The following is a 25,753-nucleotide window of genomic DNA, read 5'->3' as shown; positions in this document are numbered from 1 at the left end:
ACCAGAACACAGCTGTGTGATACTGACTGATCGAAGGGTGGTTGGCCCAGCGGCTGCTATGAGAACTCTTATATGGAGCATGTTATGACGTCTCGCCTGAGTTTGTTTTGTCGCCCCAACAGTTTGATATTTCATAATCGTAAATGACGTAATGGCTTTATAGACCAATAAGAAAGAGAGTTCCAAACAGCTAGTTTTCAGTTTTCCCCCTCCCCACTCAGACCACTTCCAGACAATCCTAGCAAAATTCTTGCTTGAGAAATTGGTCTTCCTAAGAAGTGATTTGTTTCTTTTTGAACATTTTGACTGAAAACAATCACAGTAACATACTTAATTGTTACCCATAAAATAATTTGATATTTTGATATTGAGATAGAAATGGCTGCATTGGGCCTTTAAATGGTTAACCAATTAAAACAAGAATAAACAAACCCTGTTTAAAAAAGGCTCCTCTCATGTCCTTGTGTAGCTGCAAAGTGGGTTAGCTGGCAGAGGCTTGCCACAATGACATCATACAAAGAGGGTGCACTGGGAAGAGGAACCAATGACCTGACCCGAGGCTCAGTTCCTAGATTTAGGAAACCATGCGTACTCTCTCCAAACCTTGTAAATCCCATGTGCACTTCTCACAGTGTTCAGGTTTTGCCTTATCCCATAAAAAACAACAAATTAAATACAAATAAATTCTTTGTCAGTGTGAGGTCTTGATATAAGCTTACTGATACATAAAAGATATAGCCTATGGCTCTAATATGACCATACAAGTAGTAGATTGACAACTCAAATTTAGAAAGATTGGAATTTATAAATTTTCATCCATTTATTTAAAATTAGAACCATACATTGCCCCCTTTTCTAAATGGAATACACACTTCAAATAGGATCACTGACCAACCTCCTTCACTGCTGTCTTTCTAAAAGGGTTGAAATGGAAACCTTGAGGAAAGGCGAGGGCATAAACTTGGACCACGGGAGAAATTGGGCGTGGGGCAAGTGGTTGAGGTTGTGGGGGTGCTCTCCTAACAATGGGGGAACACAGTTAATACCCCGGCCACTCGAATGGACACAATCTGGAGGAGTGAGGCTGTGTAGGCCTCTGAGTGGAAGGAGCTCTTGATTTAGTTACACAGCTGAAACAAGAGCCTTTCACTTGCAAACAATGGACTGCTTTTCTGAGGGCTAGTGCTGGACAAGTGAGGAGCAAATTGTGTGTGTGTGTGTGTGTGTGTGTGTGTGTGTGTGTGTGTGTGTGTGTGTGTGTGTGTCTCAGAGTGAGTATGTGTTATAAGAAAAGAAATCATCTACTGCTGAAGTACTTTACGAGAGCCTGCTTTAAACAGAGAGAGGCCTAAGTGCGTAAGTCTCCATGGGAATCTTAGCTTGTTAGGGGGGCCTTTCTCCCTCCCTCTGGCTCTCCCCCGCTGTATTCCTGGACCAATGCAATTGTTTATTTTCGCCTATTGAGGTTGCTCCATTCACTGGCTTTCACATTTAACCAGCTCAATTGGAGTGAGAAAGCACTTATTCGGAGGAAAGAAATGTAGCATTCCATTGACAGAACAGTAAGGCTGTAGCAGCAATAATTTAATTATTTTAAAAGAAAAGAGTTCAACTGACTGTGAGGGAACAACGTCAATCACATCAAGAGGGTGATTGCATCAAAATCTTATCTGAGCAGATGAGAATGGCAGCGTAGGAGCACATCACCTTGACGTTACAGAGCAAAGCTGTTTCAACAAAGCACAGAGTCCACAAAGGTCCTGTAGAATAGAGCACAGAACCCTGAAGGGGAGAAGTTCCTTCTCCCTGCTCTGCTAACTGAACCTCAGTCCTGACAGAACAATGCTGTGCTCTGCTGCCCCTAGAGCCTGCTCCCATGTGTTACTGTTGTTGCCTTCTCTTCCCAGCCTGGACTGGCCTTGCCTAGCCTAGCCACCCTGGCACAATAGCTCTGAGGTGGACAAGCAAGCTCTTCTCTCCAGGTGGCTGGCCGGTTGCAGTGACAGACCCCTTCTCTGTAACAATCACCGTGGCTGACAGGGCCTTTCTCCATCCTGTCACTAGCCATTATCCCTGACCAGCGAGAGCCTCTCAAGGACAATCAAACAGGATAGTGGATTCGAGTGGGGGGCATTGACCAAAATCTGATGTACACCCCTCCCCTCACAGCGCAAGCCTCATAGCAGGAGGGACGACAACACAAAAGACAAAGGAAGGATTCAAATGTGTGAGAGGGGTGAGGTAAGGGTTAAGTCAGGTTCACTGATTACCTCCCATCAAGAAAAAAAAAAAGATTTGCAAATTGACAGATCTACTGTCCAGCGGTGACAGTGTTCTCAATAGCATGACTACATTCTACTAACGACAGCCATATCGTCACAATACATAACAAAACATGTAAGTTACAATCCCTGAACAGATCAATTGACAGAGATGCCACCATCTTCCATAAGGCGATAAAGTCCACACTATAAAAGCTACTGTATGTGTGTAACTTAAGAATAAAGTTCAATACAGAAAAAGTGGTGTACCAAAAAAGAAAACGCCTCAACTGAAAATTGACATTTTGTACTTTTCACTTATCTTTTAACTAATAAATATGTTACCTGTGTGACGGTTGTCCTATGCCCTGTCACTTAATCTAAAGAATTGTCTTTATGAATAACTAGACATTGATTAAGCAAATTATTTATTATGAGAAAAACACTTATTGTATGTACAGTGCATTCGGAAAGTATTCAGACCCCTTGACTTTTTCCACATTTTACAGCCTTATTCTAAAATGGGTTGAATAAAAAAAATATAGCAATCTACACACAATACCCCATAATGACAAAGCAAAAACAGGTATTTAGACATTTTTGCAAATGGAAGAAGTTTAGAACCACCAAGACTCTTCCTAGAGCTGGCCACCCGGCCAAACTGAGCAATCGGGGGAGAAGGGCCTTGGTCAGGGAGGTGACCAAGAACCCGATGGTCACTCTGACAGAGCTCCAGAGTTCCTATGTTGAGATGGGAGAACCTTCCAAAAGGACAACCATCTCTGCAGCACTCCACCAAATCAGGCCTTTACAGTAGAGTGGCCAGACGGAAGCCACTCCTCAGTAAAAGGCACATGACAGCCGCTTGGAGTTTGCCAAGAGGCATCTAAAAGGACTCAGACCATAAGAAACAAGATTCTCTGGTCTGATGAAACCAAGACTGAACTCTTTGGCCTGAATGCTAAGTGTCAAATCTGGAGGAAACCTGGCACCATCCCTACGGTGAAGTATGGTGGTGGCAGCATCATGCTGTGTGGATGTTTTTCAGCGGCAGGAACTGGGAGACTAGTCAGGATCGAGGGAAATATGAACTGTGCAAAGAGAGATCCTTGATGAAAACCTGCTCCAGAATGCTAAGGACCTCAGACTTGGGCGAAGGTTCGCCTTCGACCCAAAGCACACAGCCAAGGCAACGTAGGAGTGTCTTCGGGACAAGTCTCTGAATGTCCTTGAGTGGCCCAGCCAGAGGCCGGACTTGAACCCGATCGAACAACTCTGGAGAGACATGAAAAAAGCTGTGCAGTGACGCTCCCCATCCAACGTGACAGAGCTTGAGAGGATCTGCAGAGAAGAATGGGAGAATCTCCCCAAATACAGGTGTACCAAGCTCATAGTGTCATACCCAAGAAGACTCGAGGCTGTAATCGCTGCCAAAGGTGCTTCAACAACGTACCGAGTAAAGGGTCTGAATACTTACGCAACGTAATATTTCATTTAATTTTTAATACATTTGCAAAAATAAAAAGAATTACGTTTTTGCTTTGTCTTTATGGTGTATTGTGTGTAGATTGATGAGGTAAAAAAAACAACATTTAATCCATTTTAGAATAAGGCTGCAACGTATTTTTTTTGTTAAAAGTCAAGGGGTCTGAATACTTTACGAATGTACTGTATGTGTAGTTAGCGATGTTCTCCCGTTGTTTGATTATGGATCACCGGTTAAAGAAAGAAACATTTGGTTGCTTGACGTAACACCGGTTCTATGATAATATGAGTGAGGTCTCTCACTATGGGTATATGATTCAAGGAAGCTCCAATCACACATCTGTTGTAGACAGACACGAGCGATGGCGAATAGTTGGAAGCCCCCAATCTTTTATAAGGCTCCGTCATCCCCTACTAGCTTTACTTTCCAAGTATATGTTTTCTTCTTGCAAAGCGTGAAGGGAAACGTGGTGAAAGACGTCACTCATTATCATAGAACGGGGTTACGTCAAGTAACCCAAAGGTTAATTTCAAAATACTTGTTTGATCTCTTTTACGATGGGGATATAGCCAACTCCCGTAGTTCTCATATACTCTCCGAAGCCAGGTTGTCTAGACAGAATCAACCCCCAGAAGTCCCGACACTAAGCACCGTATGCTCTAACGAGGGGGTTCCCCAACATGGAGCATTACAGATCTCTTGAACAGAGATGCCCTTAAACAATGCTCATGACGCAGCCAAACTTGCAGTGGAATGAGCTCTCAGGCCCTCTGAAGGTGGTAAACCGTTGCTATTATAGGCCACTATAATAGCATCCACTATCCAATGGGATAAGAGCCGGCGAGAAATGGGCCTCCCTGCGTGGGGAGGTGCCCAAGAGACAAAGAGCTAGTCGCTCTTTCTAAGGGCTCTTGTCCTGTCCATGTAGATGCTCCACAAGCGGTGGAGACGCCATTCCTCCAAAATGGAAAAAGGCAGTGGGTGAAAGGCTGACAGGTCCAAAGTGAGTCTATTGTAAGCACTACTTACTTTAGGCACAAAAGCGGGGTTAGGTTGTCGGGTAACATTGGACAACCCAGGGGCAAAGTGCAGGCATGAGTGGTGGACAGACAGTGCGTGCAGCTCTCCCACTCGCTATGCGGATGTAATGGCTAAAAGTAAAGCAGTTTTAAATGAGATAAGTCTCACTTCCCAGCTTTCCAGCGGCGGCTGTGAAATGGCCTCAAGCACAATAGATAGGTCCCAGGATGGGACTAGCTTCTTGGATAGCGGGTGAAAGCGACGCCGCCCTTCATAAAATGTCAGATAAGGGGGTGTCTCGCCTCTGTATCGTTGTTAAAGCTTATATAGAGAACCCTTGGTTTACTAAGGAACTTACAAAAATCATAAGGGAACGAAATGCTATGGTGGGCTAAAGCAAGAGGGACTGGTTTGGCAGATGATTGGATGGCTTTTAAACGTCTTTGAAATATGGGTGTGGCTATGATCCATAAATTGAAAGCAGACCACTACCTGAAATCTAATTCACAAAATTCAAATAATCCATCCAAATTTTGGCAAGTAGTGAAAGGTTTGGAGTGCAGAAAAGATACACAGCTTCCTTAACAATTGTTGGTCGACACACAGATTGTAACTGAGAGAACTTCCATTCTGAAAGCCTTGAACCAGCATTTTTTAGATGCAGGCAGTTTATTTGAAAAGGTCAAAAGGTATAATTGAGCCCCCTATAAATTTACCTGACACCCCTGTGCACTCCTTCACCAGGTTCTCCTTTTCATCCTTCTCTGTTTCAGAAGTGTGTAAAGTCCTGAAAGAAATTGATTTTTTAAAATCCCCATGGCACTGATGAACTAGACCCCCGCCTCCTACACCTAGCCGCAGACATCATTGCTCCCCCCTTAAAACCTCTCTTGGGTACATGAGACGTTAGCGTCCCACCTCTTCAACAGCCAGTGAAACTGCTGGGCGCCAAATTCAAATACAGAAATACTCATTATAAAAATTCAGAAAACAAAACATATTTTACATAGGTTTAAAGATTAACTTCTTGTGAATCCAACCACGGTGTCAGATTATAAAAATGCTTTACGGCGAAAAGCATACCTTACGATTATTTGAGAACATAGCCTACGAGACAAATCATTACAAACAGTAACCAGCCAAGTAGAACAGTTACACAAGTCAGAAATAGAGATAAAATTAATCCCTTACCTTTGATGATCTTCATATGGTTGCACTCAGCAGACATTCATTTACTCAATAAATGTTCCTTTTGTTCGATAAAGTCTCTTTATATCCAAAAACCTCTGTTTTGTTCGCGCGTTTTCTTCAGTAATCCACAGGCTCAAACGCAATCAAAACAGGAAGACAAAAAAATCCAAATTGTATCCGTAAAGTTCATAGAAACATGTCAAACGATGTTTATATTCAATCCTCGGGTTGTTTTTAGCCTAAATAATCGATAATATTTCAACCGGACAATAACGTCGTCAATTTAAAAGTTAAACAAGAAACGCACTCTCTCGGTCTCGCGCATGAAAAACGTCTGTGACACTTTAGGGTCCACTCATTCAGACTGCTCTTACTTCCTCATTTTTCAGAATACAAGCCTGAAACAATTTCTAAAGACTGTTGACATCTAGTGGAAGACATAGAAACTGCAATTTGAGTCCTAAGTCAATGGATACTGTAATGTCATTGAATAGAAAACTACAAAAACAAAAAACAAACTACTTCCTGAATGGATTTTTCTCAGGTTTTCGCCTGCCAAATCAGTTCTGTTATACTCACAGACACTATTTTAACAGTTTTGGAAACTTTAGAGTGTTTTCTATCCATATCTACCAGTTATATGCATATCATATCTTCTGGGCCCGAGAAGCAGGCAGTTTAATTTGGGCATGCATTTCATCCAAAATTCCAAATGCTGCCCCCTACCCTAGAGAAGTTAACATGTATTTTTAACCTTACGCTTGATGTTAAGGAAATTCCCAAGTTATGGAAATCTGCTTTTGTACTGCCTCTCCTGAAAAGTGGAGATCCCTCGCTACTTGACAACTATCGACCCATATCAAAATTGTCTGTACTGTCAAATGTACTGGAGTCCTTAGTTAGTAGGCAGCTAAAGACCTACTTCCAAGAAAACAACATCTTAAATGGAATGCAATCAGGTGTTAGGTCTGGCCACAGCACTGTTTCAGCAACATTGAAGGTGTTAAATGACATCCACTATGCTTTTGATAAGAAGTTACATTGTGTGTCCGTTTTTATCGATTTGTCGAAGGCGTGGACCATGTTGTGTTAGTGCAAAGGTTAAAATGTTGTGGAATTACTGGTCATGCTCTAGATTGGTTTATAAATTACCTATCAAATCGTACACAATGTGTAATGGCAGATGGTTGTAAATCTGAGTCCATAGAGGTGTGCTCAGGTGTTCCGTAAGGTTCTATTTTGGGCCCACTGTTGTTTATTTTGTATATCAACAACATTGGGGATCTTATTGAAACAGCGGATGTTCATTTTTATGCAGATGATACTGTTCTTTATTCAAGTGGTAGTAGTTTATCTTTAGCTTTTGAAAATGCCCAAAGAGCATTTAACATCATACAACAGAATCTGTATGATTTAAAGCTGATTCTAAATTCGGGTAAAACAAAATGCATGATATTTTCAAATGCCAGGCATGTTACAAATCATGTCATTGCTACATTGGCTGGACATACTATAGAGCATGTTAAAGTGTAGAAATATTTGGGTGTGTGGGTTGATGATAAGCTGAGCTTCACTGTGCATGTAGAGAACTTGATAAGGAAGCTCAAGCTGAAAACAGGATTTTATTACCGACATAAGGCTTGTTTTTCTTTTGAGGCCAGGAAGGAGCTGGTACGATGTACATTACTGTCAGTTTTAGATTTTAGTGATGTTATATATATGCAGGCCTCAGCCACTACCCTGAGAGCACTTGATTCAGTGTATCATGCAGCCCTCAGGTTTATTACAAATCAGAAACGTCTAACACATCATTGTGATCTCTACAGCTCTGTTGGCTGGTCGTCATTGACCTTGCGTAGGCTTAAACACTGGTATACACTGATTTATAAGGCCATATTGGGTAAAATGCCATTTTATCTCTGTTCTTTTTTAGTCAGGTCAATAAATAAATATCAATTACGGTCCCATTCTGATTTGCTTCTAACAGTACCAAAAATTAGAACAGGTCATGGTAGAAATAGTTTCAGTTACTTAGCACCGTGGTCCTGGAATTCTCTCCTGAACATTTTAAAATGTGATGATCTAGTTTCGTTGGTGGAGTTTAAACACTTGATCGATGTATATATCATAGAAGAGTGTAATTGTTTTTAGGCCAGCTGTTTTTAGTAAATGTTTGTGTTTTTAATGTAATATGTAATTGTTGTACTGTATGTGTGTTTATAGTTTTGTTTAATGTTGTGTTAGTGTATGTAAGTTGTTTTGTCTGAAACGTTATTCTCCCTGCTGCTATTGGACCAGGTTTCTCTTGGAAAAGAGATATTATCTCAATGAGAAAAAACCTGTATAAATAAAGGTAAAATAAAAATAAAATATAGCAGGCAGAGATGGTCCCGCAGAAAGCAATGTACCTCTGAAAATGAGCATAGAAAGGGAGTAACCCGTTTCCGCTCGCATCATCTCTCAAACACACGCCATTCGTTGTCATAAAGTGAGTGTGTAGAAGGGGCCTAGCGCTCTGAATAGTCTCCACAACACAGAGCGGTAGGCATGTCACAGTAAAGGGCAACTTCATCACTTTTTAACCTCATTTTCATTATCTCCAGCACAGTATCAGGTCAACATATGTGAAAACGTCACGTTTTGGAGAAGAAAAAAAAAGTTTCAAAGTTCATAGCATTTTAAAAATAGTGATTTTCAAACATTGAGATTCGGGGTAACGTGGGGAGAAAGCAAATACCCTCCCTTGGGCTAGAACTCGTTGCAGGTTTTGTAAAAAAATCAATTTTTTCATTTTAATCCTAACCTGTGATTTCACAGAGAAGCTTTTTCTTAAGACCTTTCTTATCTTTTTAACTACAGATCATAGAAACACGCTGTGTTCATTAATGTAGACACTTGTTTGGTGCTGGAGATGATGAATATAAGGTTGAAAAATGGCAGAGCTGCCCTTCAAGATTCATCCTATCACGGAACAGGCACAAAGAGCCAGCATGTACGGACGAGGACGGAAAATCTCTGTTTGCTTGTTGTCAACAGATCCCTGCATAACGGTAACTGCCAGGGCTGGTCGTTCCCTCACTCTGGAGAGAGTGGGAAGAATCAGACAGAGGGGGAAAAGTGTAAAGACACACCCTTGGCAATGGGTGTGCCATCACGTCCACCCATGGTGGCGCATCGTCGCCTGCCAGTGTAAAGAACAGTGGGCAGTGTGCGTTTACGCACAATGCCAAAAGATCTACGGACGCCTGTTCGTATTTCTCCCATATTTGGGCCACTACAAAAGAGGTGAGGTTCCCACTACCCGTACAAGGGATTCCCTCTGGACAACAAGTCCGCTTCTGTATTCATTATGGGTCACGTGTAAAGAAAGGAGCTGTACTCTGCTCCACAGAAGGAGTTTGTGAAGGTGCATGGTTTGGGTGCCACCCTGGCGGTTGATGTATGCCACTGCAGTCATATTGTCCATTCTGATCAGAACGTTACGATTCTGAATAAAAAGGCAGAAATTGCTGTAGAGCTAGAAGCACTGTAAGACAGTGGAGGTCATCAACGCCAATATACAGAGATCCTTTCTGTGACCGTATGCCCCAGCCTGAACACGAAGAGGCATAGGCGGAATGACGTGACTCGCCTCTCTGATTGGGTGGCCCGGAAATAAATATTATTTATTCTGACGCCCAGATATTCTGTTCTGTGCGGGCACCAAACAGCTCTTTATTGGATTGATCCTGAGACCAAGCTCTGTGAGGTGGATTGTAAGGATAGCCGTGTCTCTAACTGCTTGCTCCTGTGTGTGGGTACAAAGCAGGTAGTCATCTATATACAGTACACAGAGATTCTGAGCCCCCTGCACCTCAGTGGGTTCAATGCCACCTCCACACATTGTTGAAAATCTGAGGGGCTAGTAATAGTCCAAATGGACCAGTGAGATACTTATAGGCCATGCCCTGAAAGGCGAACTTGAACATTCATCTCTGTTCAACATTCTGTGCTGGCAGAATGTTTATGAAAATAAGCATCCTGCAGATCGACAGTAGTGAAAGAATCGCCTTAACAAATGGAGCGAGACAGCACATTGTGCGTAAGCATATGGAACATTAACTTTTATCAGATGGCTGTTGAGAACCCATAGGTCCGGGACAGGGCTAACTAGTAATTCTAGGAATTTAGTGCTTGGCTTACTTTGCCCAGTACAGGGACTGCAGTAGCTATAACTCTGGGAGAGAAGGTTCTGTCAGCCGGGTTGTATGTGTACTACTCAAAGCCTGACTTTTGGTTCCATACAGCTCAGTGGGATAAACACCTAGCTAGCTAGCTAAACAATGGTCCATAATCCCAACTCATAACGTTACTACCCTACATGAATCTACAGGTAGCCAACCAACCAGGCTCAATGTTAGCTAGCTAATATTAGGCGAAAACTAGCAATGGCTCTGAGATACGAATAATATTATTACACAGACCATACATGTAACGTTAGCTAGCGAGCTAGGCAGCTAACGTTACCTAGCTAGCTAACAGTACACTAACTTGAAATGAAAACGACTTTGACAAAATTAGAAACTTGTAATATATCTGAAAATGTAGCTAGCTCTCTTATCCGTATACATGGATTGACGCTTCACCCTCTCTGTCACGGATGCCATGGTTGCCCTTAGTTTGAAGATGTAATCCGGAGACAGGTGTTTTATACAACAGCCTTTTGTGGGTTCTCTTTTAGACTCTGACTGCAAATATGCAGACAAACACAAGAATTTTCTCCATCTCCTTAGCTATCAGACTTTAATTCTACTGATTTCAAAACTCGGGCCTCCAGAAAGTGGAGAGCAACACTTATGCAGTTCTACTACGTGAAATCTTTCAAAAAAGCCGCTTTAGATAGGATTACCTACACATACTGACCAGATTATGTTATATACAGAAGTGTGCTATATGGCAGACCAATCCGAACTCATCTCTCGGCATGTCCAGCCCACTCATTATCTCAGCCAATCATGGCTAGCGGGAAGGTTGCTGACTTTTTCCGTGGATAAACAAACTAGGCTCATAATTTAACAATTGTATTCGTATTTACAGACGGCATTCAAGTTTGTTATTAAGGCACATGAAAGTTCACGTTCCAGAAGGCATTTCTACCAAAAAACGCATTTTGATAAAATAAAATAAAGTTTACGTTCAAATGGCTCTCCTGTGAAGAAGTAGTGACGCGTGACATATGCCTAGCTTCCTGGGTCTACTTAAAAAAAAAAATGTATTTATTTAATTAATATGCAAAAATAGAGAAAATCAGAAAGGGGGGAAATACTTTTCCACGGCACTGTATGTATACATCATTGTCAAAATTGATTGTACCTTTATTAAATTTTAGCCAAATTTGGTTATGCCAAATTATGATTACACCGGAGTCCCGACCCTGTTTAATGTTTTTATGTTTGATTGATGGTAGTAAACCTTCTCTGTAGCTTGAGGGACACGGAGTATCAATGCCTCCACAACACCATGTTTCGAGAAGGATTATGATGTCTTGTCCCTTGACATATTTAAGAAATTCTGGATTTGCTGTTTTAGAACAAAAATACAAACAGTATATGCCCTGGATATTCCAAGAGCTGATAGTTAATAATCTCATTCATAATAAGTGATATTCACTGGTTTGAGTAAAGTACATTGATAGTTCATTTAAGGCAATCAAGTCAATTTAAATAAATTAGGCTCTAATTAATAGATTTCACATGACTGGGAATAAAGGTGTCTCTGCTGGTCACAGATACCTTCAAAAAAATGGTAATGGCGTGGATCAGAAAACTAGTCAGTATCTGGTGTGATCACCATTTGCCTCATGCAGTGAGACACATCTCCTTTGCATAGAATTGATCAAGCTCTTGATTTTGCGGCCTGTGGAATGTTGACCCACTCCTCTTCAATGGCTGTGCGAAGTTGCTGGATATTGGCGTGAACTGGAACACGCTGTCCTACATGTCGATCCAGAGCATCCCAAACATGCTCAATGGGTGACATGTCTGGTCAGTATGCAGGCAATGGAAGAACTGTGACATTTTTAGCTTCCAGGAACTGTGTACAGATCCTTGCAACATGGGGCCGTGCATTATCATGCTGAAACATGAGGTAATGGCAGCAGATGAATAGCACGACAATGGGCCAAAGGATCTCATCATGGTATCTCTGTTCATTCAAATTGCCATCAATGAAATGCAACCGTGTTCGTTGACCGTAGCTTATGCCTGCCCATACCATAACCCCACCGCCACCATGGGGCACTCTGTTCACTACGTTGACATCAGCAAACCGTTCGCCCACACGACGCCATACAGGATAGAGAGAGAGCGATATATAGAAGAGAGCGATCAAGAGAAGAGAGCGATCGAGAGAAGACGAGCAGGTGTTCACATAATTTTGGTTATGTATTGAATTCATGAGTCAGCTTACCGTTTTGGCGACAGAGGAGACGTTCATGCCAAAGCGCTCTGCCCGCTTCTTCAGGACCTCAACGCTGACCTAACGCCACAGAGGGAGGAGAGGTGTTATTTATGTGCTCCATAAAGACAAGTCAGGTGTTCACAAATTCCTATTCATAACATCACATTGAAAAAGCGAGGAAAACCAAATCCTGTCATCCTCTTACAAACAGAAAACCACAGGCTTGTTCTTCTCCAATAAACAGGGATGCAAACAGGTGAGGGTCCAAAAAGGTGACAATTTGCATATTACTTACATATTGTCAGAGAATAACAAGTACCTATTTGAACAATCTCAATACTCCTAACTTTCCAAACCACAATAGACAGAGAAAATTGTGTCCTGCGGTATTGGGGAGTTAGGCTCTTTGGTCTGGGTTTAAGGTTAATTATGACATGATCATCTGTCTCCCCAGACAGTTCAGGGTTTTCTTATTTTCTTGTTGTGGACATGTATTTTCCAGTGGGTTTAATGAAGAAGTGTAAGGTGAAGGTCTAAGCTATCTGCTAAATAACTACTTTATTTTCAGCCAACATTAAACAACTCTGTCTCATTTTAATATAATCTGACCTGTCATACACGACTCATAACCCCCATTATTTTTACAAAAATTATTTTAATGCTCATAATAATAAACAGTAACCGGCTGTAAATTGCATGACCTGGCTTGTCTATCTTTACATAATTTTTTTTAAACGTGGGAGGGGTGTGCTGCAATCCCTTGACATAAGTCTTTGCATCTAATTTCAGCCAGGCCCAGCTCCACTTGAACCTCAAACCTGACTCAAGCTTAGACAGTGACTCCCTCTCCTAAAACTCTCTCATTCTGAAAACGAAAGCATAAATTACACTATTTAATACAAAGATGCCAACAACACAGTATGATAACACAGTATAATAATAAGTACATTTGATTTTCTAATTTCCTAAATAATAACTAGAGACTACCTACAGTGTGATAATGTGGGTTTGCCTAAGGTAAGTACTCAAACACGGCACTAGCGTGTACCTATTCATTGGTATCATTGTTAGAGTATTGGAACATTATGACCCCAGTATACACCGTTGTTGTGCAGCTGCCCGCGCTACCATGCTAGGTTTAGTAACAAAGCAACCAAGTTTATAAAGTTACTCCCTCGCTTCCTCCAATGCATATAAGTGTTCCGTGGGTTATTAGACAGACATGTGAAGTAAGCTGAGGCAACACATAGTTAGTGGAGGCATGCAGGTGGTAATGTTAGCTTGCCAACTTAGATGCTAACGTAGCTAGCTGGCTAACATCAACTAGCTAATGTTAACTTTGTGTGTAATAATTTGTGCTATTGAAACATACACGCAACTATAATTAGCTTTTCATCAAGTATAATCGCAGCATTATTTCGAACACAGGTTACTTACCTCGAGTTGCATTCCAAATTTCCCAGACAGGAACAAAGTTTTTGCATGGAATGTGTGATGACACAGCCGCCAAAGAAGCAATCACACAGCGATCACACAGGGAGAAGATATTTTTTGCCCCTCTCTTTTATAGCTCAATGGGAGATACACACTGCGTCTGCCCACTTTTCGTCAGACCCCCACGTTTTTTTTTACAGCTCTACACGGTTCACGTGGATGACTATTTTGAGATCAAAGCAATGAATATCACCGAAAAATGATGCCTGCAAGGCTGTCGGAAGGGTGGTGGGGAGGTAGGGAGTGTTCAGGTTTCGGATTCCCTCACCCTTTTTTCAGGGTTTAGATCTTTCAATCACATATTTCTTATATAAAAACCAAAAAATGGATGTTCTAAGTAAACAACAATGCTAAAACCACACCAGGAGACCACTTTTGAGAACTGGGAAAATTTTTGACATTTTTAATGTAGTTATTACCCGTGTCACGTTCTGACCTTAGTTCCTTTGTTATGTCTTTATTTTAGTTTGGTCAGGGCGTGAGTTAGGGTGGGCATTCTATGTTGTTTTTCTATGTTTTGTTCTATGATTATATTTCTATGTGTTTGGCCTAGTATGGTTCCCAATCAGAGGCAGGTGTCAGTCGTTGTCTCTGATTGGGAGCCATATTTAGGTAGCCTGTTTTTCATTGTGTTTTGTGTGTGATTATTTTCTGTGTAGTGGATGTCACCTTAGGGGACTGTTTTGGTTGTTTGTTTGTACTTTTGTTATTTTGTTCAGTGTTCATTTGATTTATTAAATTCTCATTATGGACACTTACCACGCTGCACATTGGTCCGATCCTTGCTACTCCTTCTCAGACGAAGAGGACGAAACCCGTTACAACCCTTTAATTCAAGTTTGCATGCACCTAGCAGTTTTTTGGTTAGCAGTGTTTCCGTAGAGTATACTGGATTGATTCAAATAATCACAATCTCATTCTGTCAAGTAAGCTACTTAGTAGCTAGTTAACATTTAAACGCCCACACCGGTAGAAATCCACTTTTTTGAGCTGAAAGATAATGGCCAGACCTTAACCATGTTGTTGGCGCCGACAGAGATGGTCGCCTCGCTTCATGTCCTTAGAAAACTATGCAGTAATTTGTTTTTTTTATGTACTATTTCTTACATTGTTAGACCAGAAAATGTTGTTATTACATACAGCCGGGAAGAACTATTGGATATGAAAGCGACGTCAACTTACCATCATTTCGACCAGGAATACATCTTTCCCAAAGCGGATCCATTGTTCGGACCTCCACCCTGGACATACGATCTTATCCCAGAGGCCGACCCAAAACAACGCGGTCACCACAGGAGAGGCAGACGGAGCGGCCTACTGCTCAGACTCAGAAGACGAGCACACCATCCACCTTCCTAGCATATTACTCGCCAATGTCCAATCTCTAGATAACAAGGTGTACGAAATTAGGGCACGAGTTGCCTTCCAGAGAGACATCAGAGATTGTAACATTCTCTGTTTCACGGAAACATGGCTCACTCGGGATACGTTGTCAGAGTCGGTACAGCCACCCGGTTTCTTCACGCATCGTGCAAACGGAAACAAACATCTCTCTGGTAAGAAGAAGGGGGTATATGCCTTATGATTAACGACTCATGGTGAAATCACAACAACATACAGGAACTCAAGTCCTTTTGTTCACCTGACCTAGAATTCCTTACAATCAAATGCCGACCGCATTATCTTCCAAGAGAATTCTCTTCGATTATAGTCAAAGCCATGTATATCCCCCCCAAGCAGTTACCTCGTCGGCCCTGAAAGAACTTCACTGGACTCCATGCAAACTGGAAACCATACATCCTGAGGCTGCATTTATTGTAGCTGTGGATTTTAACAAAGCTAACCTAAGATCAATACTCCCTAAATTCTATCAGCATATCGAATGCGCGACACGAGCTGTCAGAATTCTGAATCATTGCTACTCGAACTTCCACGATGCACACAAAGCCCTCCCGTGCCCTGGCTTCGACAAATCTGACCATGAATCCATTTTGTTGCTCCCAGCCTATAGACAGAAACTAAAACAGGAAACGCCCGTGAACAGGTCAATACAACGCTGGTCTGACCAATCGGAATCCACGCTTCAAGATTGCTTAGATCACGTGGACTGGGATATGTTCCGGATAGCCTCAGACAACAACATTGATGTATACGCTGACTCGTGAGTGAGTTTATAAGCAAGTGCATTTGAGAAGTCGTACCTACCCGCTGTGACTATTAAAACCTTCCCTAACCAGAAACTGTAGATTAATGGCAGCATTTGCGCAATACCTGAAAGCGCGAGCCACCACTTTTAATCATGGCAAGGCGATCACGGATTACAAAAAAGCAAAACAGCCCCGTTGCGGACATCGACGTCTTGCTCCCAGACAAATTAAACAACTTCTTTGCTCGCTTTGAGAACAATACAGTGCCACTGACACGGCCTGCTACCAAAGCCTGCGGGGGTCTCCTACTCCGTGGCTGACGTGAGTAAAACATTTAAATGTGTTAACCCTCGCAGTGCTGCCGACCTAGACGGCATCCCTAGCCGCGTCCTCAGAGCATGCGCAGACCAGCTGGCGGGTGTGTTTACGGACATATTCAACCAATTCCTATCCCAGTCTGTTGTCCCCACATGCTTCAAGATGGCCACCATTGTTCCTGTTCCCAAGAAAGCTAAGGTAACTGAACTAAATGACTATCGCCCCGTTGCACTCACTTCTGTCATCATGAAGTGCTTTGAAAGACTAGTCAAGGATCATATCACCTCCACCCTACTGGACACCCTAGACCCACTCCAGTTTGCTTACCGCCCCAATAGATCCACTGACAATGCAATCGCCATCTAACTGCACACTGCCCTATCCCATCTGGATAAGAGGAATACCTATGTAAGAATGCTGTTCATTGACTACAGCTTAGCATTTAACACCATAATACCCTCCAAACTCGTCATTAAGCTCGAGACCCTGGGTCTTGACCCTGCCCTGAGCAACTGGGTGCTGGACTTTCTGACGGCCAGGTAGGAAACAACATCTCCACCCCGCTGATCCTCAACACTGGGTCCCCACAAGGGTGCGTCCTCAGCCCTCTCCTGTACTCCCTGTTCACCCATGACTGCGTGGCCATGCAAGCCAACTCAATCATCAAGTTTGCAGACGACACTACAGTGGTAGGCCTGATTACCACCAACGACAAGATGGCGTATAGGGAGGAGGTGAGGGCCCTCGGAGTGTGGTGTCAGGAAAATAACCTCTCACTCAACTTCAACAAAACTAAGGAGATGATCGTGGACTACAGGAAACAGCAGAGGGAGCCCGGGTCAGTAGTGGAGAAGGTGGAAAGTTATGTTCCTCGGCGTACACATCACTGACAAACTGAAATGGTTCACCCACACAGACAGCGTGGTGAAGAAGGCGCAACAGCGCCTCTTCAACCTCAGGAGGATGAGGAAATTTGCCTTGTCATCTAAAACACTCACAAACTTTTACAGATACAAAATCGAGAGCATCCTGTCGGGCTGTATCACCGCCTGGTACGGCAATTGCGCCGCCCTAAACTGCAAGGCTCTCCAGAGGGTAGTGCGGTCTGCACATGGCAAACTACCTGCCCTCCAGGACACCTACAGCACCCAATGTCACAGGAAGGCCAAAAAGATAATCTAGGACAACAACCACCCGAGCCACTGCCTGTTCACCCCACTATCATCCAGAAGGCGAGGTCAGTACAGGTGCATCAAAGCTGGGACTGAGAGACTGAAAAATAGCTTCTATCTCAAGGCCATCAGACTGTTAAACAGCCATCACTAACATAGAGAGGCTGCTGCCAACATACAGACTAAAATCTCTGGCCACTTAAATAAATTGACTTAATAAAGGTTTCACTAGTCACTTTAAATAACACCACTGTAATAATGCTTACATATCCTACATTACTCATCTCATATGTATATAATGTATTCTATACCATCTACTGCATCTTGCCTATGTCGCACGCCATCGCTCATCCATATATTTATATGTACATATTCTATTCATCCCTTTACATTTGTGTGTATAAGGTAGTTGTTGTGAATTTGTTAGATTACTTGTTAGAGTTCGGAACTAGAAGCACAAGCATTTTGCTACACTCGCATGAACATCTGCTAACCATGTGTATGTGACCAATAAACATTTATTTGATTTGTTGCACAACGATTTAGTCAAAGTATGATATATTTGGGCTTGAAGTGACAAATCTGAACTGCCCACTTTGTTTTGTATTTTCCTATGATTTGACATAGAAATTATTTTCAGCCTACGTTTCGTTTTATTTGAATGTTACTACCTACCAGCATGACATTGTTGAGTTACTACTCTTCGCAACTGAGATGAGTCAAACAGCCCCGTGTCCACGGATCAAATTAAAATAGGGTGAGCAAACTTATGTTTTTGCACTTCACACTTATATACAAATATATTTTTTCAGGGTGACAGTCACAGTAAGCACACGCATACAACAAATGAAGTAACAGTACACCCATCATAATTACTTTTCATCAAAAGTAAACAATCGTCAGTTTTATAACTGAAAATTGACAATTATGGATGAGTCAGTCATATTTCACTATTACTTTTACACAAATAATTGTCAATTTTCAGTTATAAAACTGACGATTGTTTGTTATGATGGGTTCGCGCCCAGGCTCTGTCGCAGCCGGCCGCGACCGGGAGGTCCGTGGGGCGACGCACAATTGGCCTAGCGTCGTCCGGGTTAGGGAGGGTTTGGCCGGTAGGGATATCCTTGTCTCATCGTGCACCAGCGACTCCTGTGGCGGGTCAGGCGCAGTGCACGCTAGCCAAGGTTGCCAGGTGCACGGTGTTTCCTCCGACACATTGGTGCGGCTGGCTTCCGGGTTGGATGCGCGCTGTGTTAAGAAGCAGTGCGGATTCGTTGGGTTGTGCTTCGGAGGACGCATGGCTTTCGACCTTCGTCTCTCCCGAGCCCGTACGGGAGTTATAGCGATGAGAGAAGATAGTAATTACTAACACAATTGGATACCACGAAATTGGGGAGAAAAAGGGGATAAAAAAATTAATTAAATAAAAAATAAAATAAAAAACTATTTATGATGGGTTTACTGTTACTTAATTCGTTGTATACGTGTGCTTACTGTGACTGTCACCCTGATATTGGCTAATGGCTACTAGGTAGCTACTTCCCATGCCATTACCGGACAGTAGTATTTGTCAAGCGGGAGCGAAGGGCACTGTCCCGGTGTTGCCGTTCATGCCCTCCCCATTGAGTAGTAGACTGTATGTAGGCTATGTATCGTCTAGATGGTTATCAAAATTAGTTATTTCTGGTGTAGGCTGCTATCATATTTGGAGAAATAAAAAATGGAAGATGCCAAACTTTGGAAAAAACAATAGATGGAGAAGTCAAAGATTGTCCAGTGGTTTCCATCTGTGGCAAAGTTTTCCCTAAATAATTTATTATGATAAATCCATCTACAGAACCAGCAATAGAGCCATCTGGTTAATCTTTTGAATACGGTGTAGTAAAACCCAGCAACAACAACAGATAACATTAGCTAGCTAAATAAGATTAGCAGGATAGCTAGCTAGATAAGGTTAGCATGTTAGCTAGATACTCTGACAGCTGTCAGTGCCCTTGTTGTTGATGTTTATCAACTCCACATGGAAATTACCACACCCAATTCGTGAATATGTATATGTAGCCTTCGTCATTCTTCGGAGGTGGAACCTAAAAGTGCATTCCCTCTTTAGGACTAGAAATTGCTTCGAAATAATGGGGGCAACTTCCTCTGGGGGGGTCCATTAATTGAGAAGGTTTTTGGGAAAGCTTTTCCATCTACCATCAATATATTTTTTCCTGTTCCATATTATTTGGCCAAATTAATAGAGGGGAAACACCAACATTGTCATAGCAACCTACAGTAAATGTGCTGATTATGTGCAGGCACTGTCGCAATAGAAAAATAAATAAATTATATGAACCCCATTGATACTCACAGTTAGTTTACTATTTGCAACTGATGCACCTAATAGACAAAGAGAAAAAATATACATCAATAACAACATACAATTTTGACTGGTCATGCTGAAAAACCTACGAAAATCCAACTCACCTGGTTTGGAAGCCGGTGATAGAGCCGGTAAACCAAATCTGACAAACATCAGATCAATTCAATTAATATTCACTCTCACAGCCAACATCTTTTTAACATCCATTTTACTATCCTTTCGACAGCCCAATATGAGTTGACCCTGGAGTAGATTATTGCCACATAAAATATGTATATTAAATATTCTTTTTACATAACTACCTGACATGGTTCACTGAGTAATGATCAAAACTTGATTGTCAACCACAATATTTCATACATTTGAGGATATCAAGGGGTCATAAAAGTGTGAAACATTGCTGTTGCCTACATGCAAGATTAACAGTACATGACTGCTTTTACTTCATTTCGAACTTGAGTTATTACTATGCTATAAGCTGTCTCTTGACAGCACCACTGAATACTTTTCAACTTTGAAACCACCCAAGTCCCATCTTGGCAGTGATTGGCCCCTCAGGGCCATGACTCATTATACCCTGAGGGTATAATACACACTGCCCAGCCAGAGTGTCACTCTTGCTTTATTCAGCCACCACTGTTTAACAAAGCCACCATTTATCACCTGTAAATTAATATTTTCTTATTTTGTGTCTAAACTTCTCAATTTCGGACGGCCTACACATTCGACCGAGCAGCGAAGAAGATATTTTAGATTTGATTTAGATTCCTTCGGCGTTGGTCCGTTTAGCAGCCTGAGTCAGCTAGCTTGCTACCCACTCTTTGCTAATGGTCCATCTAGCTATATAGCTAGCTAACGTGTCCGCTTGAGGAGACCAAGGATTCTGAGGTAATTATTTTATAAATCGCTTTCCCAATCACACTCAAACAGTGTTCGTGAGCTTTGAGTGTGGGTACCAGACGGATTCATTCAGGTTTATCTGTTTTTTAAAATATTTTTCTCCTCAGGCTGAAATAATGTGCAATACGCTCCAATACTTGACAGAGCCTCCACCTCAGCCCTTCCCCAAACTGCTGCTTCTTTCGAGGACGCAGCGCACCGGGAGCTGAGAGACTTCCATGCGAGCCAGTTGAATGCCTATGGAGATCCTGGCTCAGAGTGAAGGGTGACATAGAGGAGGACAAGGAGGAGATGCCGGCTGCCCGTCCGATCTCTGACAAGGATCCTTACAACAAGGAGCTGATGGAGGTCCTGGGCAGGGCTGTGACTAAGCTATGCCTGTCTTGGCCAAATCCACAACCAGCCCCTGAAACCATGCTGGCAGGGGCTTACTTCCCACCGTCAGTCACCGGCTAGCCAGCCAGCCCCCACAGACCCCGCCCCCTGTTCACGGATGTCAGGAATGAGTTGAGGCAGTCCTGGGAGAAGCCACAGACACACTCTCACATCCAGAGCTTCAACTCATGGTCCAGGATCGACACAGAGCCCGAGCTGGGGAATCTGGCCATGCCCCTGCACGAAGAAGCCTTAGCCTCACACCTCTCAACAGCCTCCGGGGCAGAGAAGCCGCAGCTGTCATCCAGAGCATGCCGTATTACCGCTTACCTGGCAGAGAAGTCTTACAAGGTAGCCGCCCAGTCAGCAGCCATGCTGAACATCCTGGTCCTCCTCCAGGCCTACCAGGCCTAGGTCCTCCTGGACATGGAAGGGCAGGCTACTCCAGAGATGTACGTCGAGCTCAGGAAGGCACACTACACATGAGGTGTGCTGCCTAGGATGTGGGCAGAATCATGGGATTCTCGGTCGTGACACACCGCCACTTGTGACTCAACCTCACCCAAATGTCAGAAACATAAAGAATGCTGCAGAACGGGCACTGACCAAGAACAGACGGAGAACACACATTACACCGATTTTAAGGTCTCTGCACTGGCTGACTGTGGGTTTTAGAATAAATGTTAAGATTCTTCTATTGCCACCTTTCCAACAAGTCAGTTCATCAGATTTCTGCCCTGGTCAACTGTAAGTGCTGTTATTATGAAATAGAAACGTCTAGGAGCAACAACAGCTCAGCCGCGAAGTGGTAGGCCATACAAGCTCACAGATAGGGACCTCCGAGTGCTGGATCGTGCAGCACGCAAAAATCGTCTGTCCTTGGTTGCAACACTCACTACCAAGTTCCAAACTGCCTCTGGAAACAAAGCTTGCCGGCATTGGACTCTGGAGCAGTTGAAACGCATACTCTGGAGTGATGAATCACGCTTCACCATCTGGCAGTCCGACAGACCAATCTGAGTTTGGTGGATGGCAGGAGAACGCTACCAGGAGGAATAATGGTCTGGGGCTGTTTTTCATGGTTCGGGCTAGGCCCCTTGATTCTAGACATTCTAGACGATTCTGTGCTTCCAACTTTGTGGCAACAGTTTGGGGAAGGCCCTTCCCTATTTTAGCATGACAATGCTCTCGTGCACAAAGCGAGGTCCAACATATGATCCATTATAATGTGTAATTCGGTCCAGGGGCTCACCTGGCAGCGCGGGCCTCTTTCTTACTATCAGCAGTAGCAGGCAGGTTGAAACGCTCTGCCCTCTTCTGCAGCCTCTGTGGACACAAATAGATACAAGTTAAATATTCATACTACTAGCGAACTTGTAACATTGTATAAAATATTCTGGGCCCTACGAGTTTCCCGTGCACAGACACAGCTGTAGACTAATTGCGCAAGGGATAAGAAGCAGTGCTCGACTTGGGCAGGAGCTCACCGAAGCTGAGTACCGGAACCTCAAACCTGTTCCTTAAAGAATATTAGCTCAAAAGTATTGTGGAGCTCCTGCACCTAAATAGTCACTGCCCCCAAAATGAGTACCGGAACCTATTTCAGTCCAAGTCAAGCACTGATAAGAAGTAATCAGTTAGGCCAATTTTATGAAGTTTCCACTGGATCAGAGCATGACATTTTTCCCTTTCACGCTGAGTGATTACCGAAAGGGAGAGAGATAGGAAGATTTTTTAAATACATTGAGGAACTATTGTAATTCTCAATGGATGTAAAACCAGACTGTTTGCTTGCTGTATGTGGTGAAGAAAACATTACTTTGAGAAGCTCCACAGGTCATTAGTAGTGGTGCCTTAAGCCAATCAGAAATACTAATCAGACCCCCCAAATGGGCACATTTATATGCCTACATTTGAGCGCAGGCCAGGTGGCCTATAGGCATACTTCCATGCGTGCGCATTCTTACTCAACATTTACAGGAGCGCTCAAAACAAAAAACAATGACTAAATTGACAAAACTTGTTTCTCACAAGTGTAGCATAGGTTGTGCACTCTGCAAACAATGTGACAGGAGTAACCAAAGTAACAAACATTGTAGATTAGAAATGGTAGGAATTAACGGTAAATGTATTACTGGTAATATATGTAATAAGGAATTGATATACACTAACAATTAACACACAAACAATTCACACAATGAAGTTAAGAAACAATGAATGTGCACAAATTGGCAGGAGAGAGCGTATTCTGAAGAGAGAAGTGCATTGTGCATCTGGGCGCATGATCAATCCGACGTCTGCATTGGCCATGCAGCATTTACGGTGATACGGCCTCAGCAGAAGTCAGGCCATTCCTACTTCCTGCGCTTCGCAGAGCATTGCAGAGCTGTTGTGAGTTTGTGTTTCCTACATGATGTACCGCCCCCACCTACCATCAACCAATCATGTCAATGCGGCGCTATACAGAGCCCTCTGCATTGTTACAACATTTGGGAGGCCCTTTGGCAACATCATGCCTCTGAAAGCTCCACAATTTTTTAATCAAGCAAAAATTGGCATTTCGTCTAGGCCTCCGCAATGGATTAGTTCACTAAGACGGGCGCAAATATAAATATATGTATATACAGTACCAGTCAGTCAAAAGTTTGGACACACCTAGTCATTCAAGGTTTTTCTTTATTTTTACTATTTTCTACATTGTAGAATAATAGTGAAGACATCAAAACGACGAAATAACACATATGGAATCATATAGTAACCAAAAAAAGTATTAAACAAATCAAAATATATTTGATATTTGATATTCTTCAAAGTAGCCACCCTTTGCCTTGATGACAGCTTTGCACACTCTTGGCATTCTCTCAACCAGCTTCACGAGGTAGTCACCTGGAATTCATTTCAATTAACAGGTGTGCCTTGTTAAAAGTTAATTGTGGAATTTATTTCCTTCTTAATGCGTTTGAGCCAATCAGTTGTGTTATGACAAAGTAGGGGTGGTATACAGAAGATGGCCCTATTTGGTAAAAGACCAAGTCCACATTATGGCAAGAACAGCTCAAATAAGCAAAGAGAAACGACAATCCATCATTACTTTAAGACATGAAGTTCAGTCAATGCGGAACATTTCAAGAACTTTGAAAGTTTCAAGTGCAGTCGTAAAAACCATTCAACCCTATGATGAAACTGGCTGTCATGAGGACAGCCACAGAAAAGGAATAGTGCTGTTGCAGTGACCGTATTACCGGCACACCTGCGGTCACGAGTCATGAAGGCAGTTAAATTCCACATTACCTTTTAGTCACGGTAATTAGACTTTTCCAAGCTCTGATGCTGCTGGTTATTAGTAACCTACCAAACTTGCTTACTGCCTGGTACTCAGCACTCCATTGTCCCTCTAATCACTCTGGCATCAATGCAAATGTATTCGAAAATCGAATCAAACACTTCATGAGAGCCCATGAGCTCATGTTGCGCAACATTTCAATAGGCTAGGCAATTGCGTGAGGAAACAGAGTGATGGCCGCTAATAAAAATTGGAGGATCCCATCAGCTTTCTATAGGCTACGCCTACTATATTTATTTCTCAACTTTCCTAATATTAAGCACATTGCTAATATTTACAACCGGAGTACAGCCTACCTGGCTGGCATGAAAATAAACCATGGGGAAAAGCGTCCTCCATTCGCTATTTAAGTGTATTTTTCCAGTTGCCCCCGTTGTTTCGATGCAGGTGCATGATAATGGTCCATTCTAAATCAAAACAAATGTCACATATTATTTATATATATATATATGAGCTCCCGAGTGGCACAGCGGTCTAAGGCACTGCATCGCAGTGCTAGAGGCGTCACTATAAACCCTGGTTCGATCCCAGGCTGTATCACAACCGGCCGTGATCGGGAGTCTGATAGTGCACTTCCCTATTGGCCCAGTGTCATCCAGGCTAGGGGAGGGTTTGGCCGGTAGGCCTTCATTGTAAATAGGAATTTGTTCCTAACTGACTTGCCTAGATAAATTAAGGTTAAATAAAAATGTTTTAAAAAAAGTGTATATGTAAAGACAAGATTAAATCAAGAAGTCTGATAGGTGCCTATCACCTATCACTTATGAATGCTATATTATCACTATTGTAAGTCGCTCTGGATAAGAGCGTCTGCTAAATGACTTAAATGTAATGTAAATGTTATGTATGATGCCGAGCATAAGAAACAATGCCTTTTTTTGTGACCTTTTCGAATCATAGTCGCACACCTCATGTAGCCTGGCCTATATGTTTTAAAAAGGTTTATATCACAACTAAAGTGGCTAAATAACTTCCTAAAATTAAGCACACGAATCTGCTTTACAAGGGGTGTAGAGCCTATCTGGCATATAAAAGCACCTCTATAGTTTCAAGTTTGGGGAAGATAATTTTTACTATAGCAATGCACCTTTATAATAAAAATATTACATGCATAATTGCATTTGCGGTCACTTTTGATAATGGTGTCTTCCGCTAATGGAACATTCGCACTTAAAGCCTACTACCATGTGTACATCGCTGTGCTTATAATGTGAAGAAATAGCCTAATAGTTTATCA

At 42.5% G+C, this 25,753-nt stretch overlaps 1 protein-coding gene across 1 annotated transcript in view; it reads right to left on the bottom strand.

Moving 5' to 3' along the window:
• Positions 1 to 25,753, bottom strand: part of LOC139561290 (SAP domain-containing ribonucleoprotein-like) — a 60,353-nt gene that overhangs the window by 22,634 nt on the left and 11,966 nt on the right. The window contains exons 6-9 of the mRNA XM_071378282.1: positions 22,426 to 22,499; positions 20,003 to 20,040; positions 19,887 to 19,915; positions 12,406 to 12,474 (exon numbers count right to left, since the gene is read on the bottom strand). Of these exons, the coding sequence (XP_071234383.1) occupies positions 12,406 to 12,474; positions 19,887 to 19,915; positions 20,003 to 20,040; positions 22,426 to 22,499 (210 nt within the window). The remainder of the gene's footprint in view (positions 1 to 12,405; positions 12,475 to 19,886; positions 19,916 to 20,002; positions 20,041 to 22,425; positions 22,500 to 25,753) is intronic.

This window comes from Salvelinus alpinus, chromosome 2 (assembly GCF_045679555.1).
Source record: "Salvelinus alpinus chromosome 2, SLU_Salpinus.1, whole genome shotgun sequence".
NCBI classification, from domain to species: Eukaryota; Metazoa; Chordata; class Actinopteri; order Salmoniformes; family Salmonidae; genus Salvelinus; species Salvelinus alpinus.
This window is presented reverse-complemented; position numbering and strand designations above follow the sequence as displayed.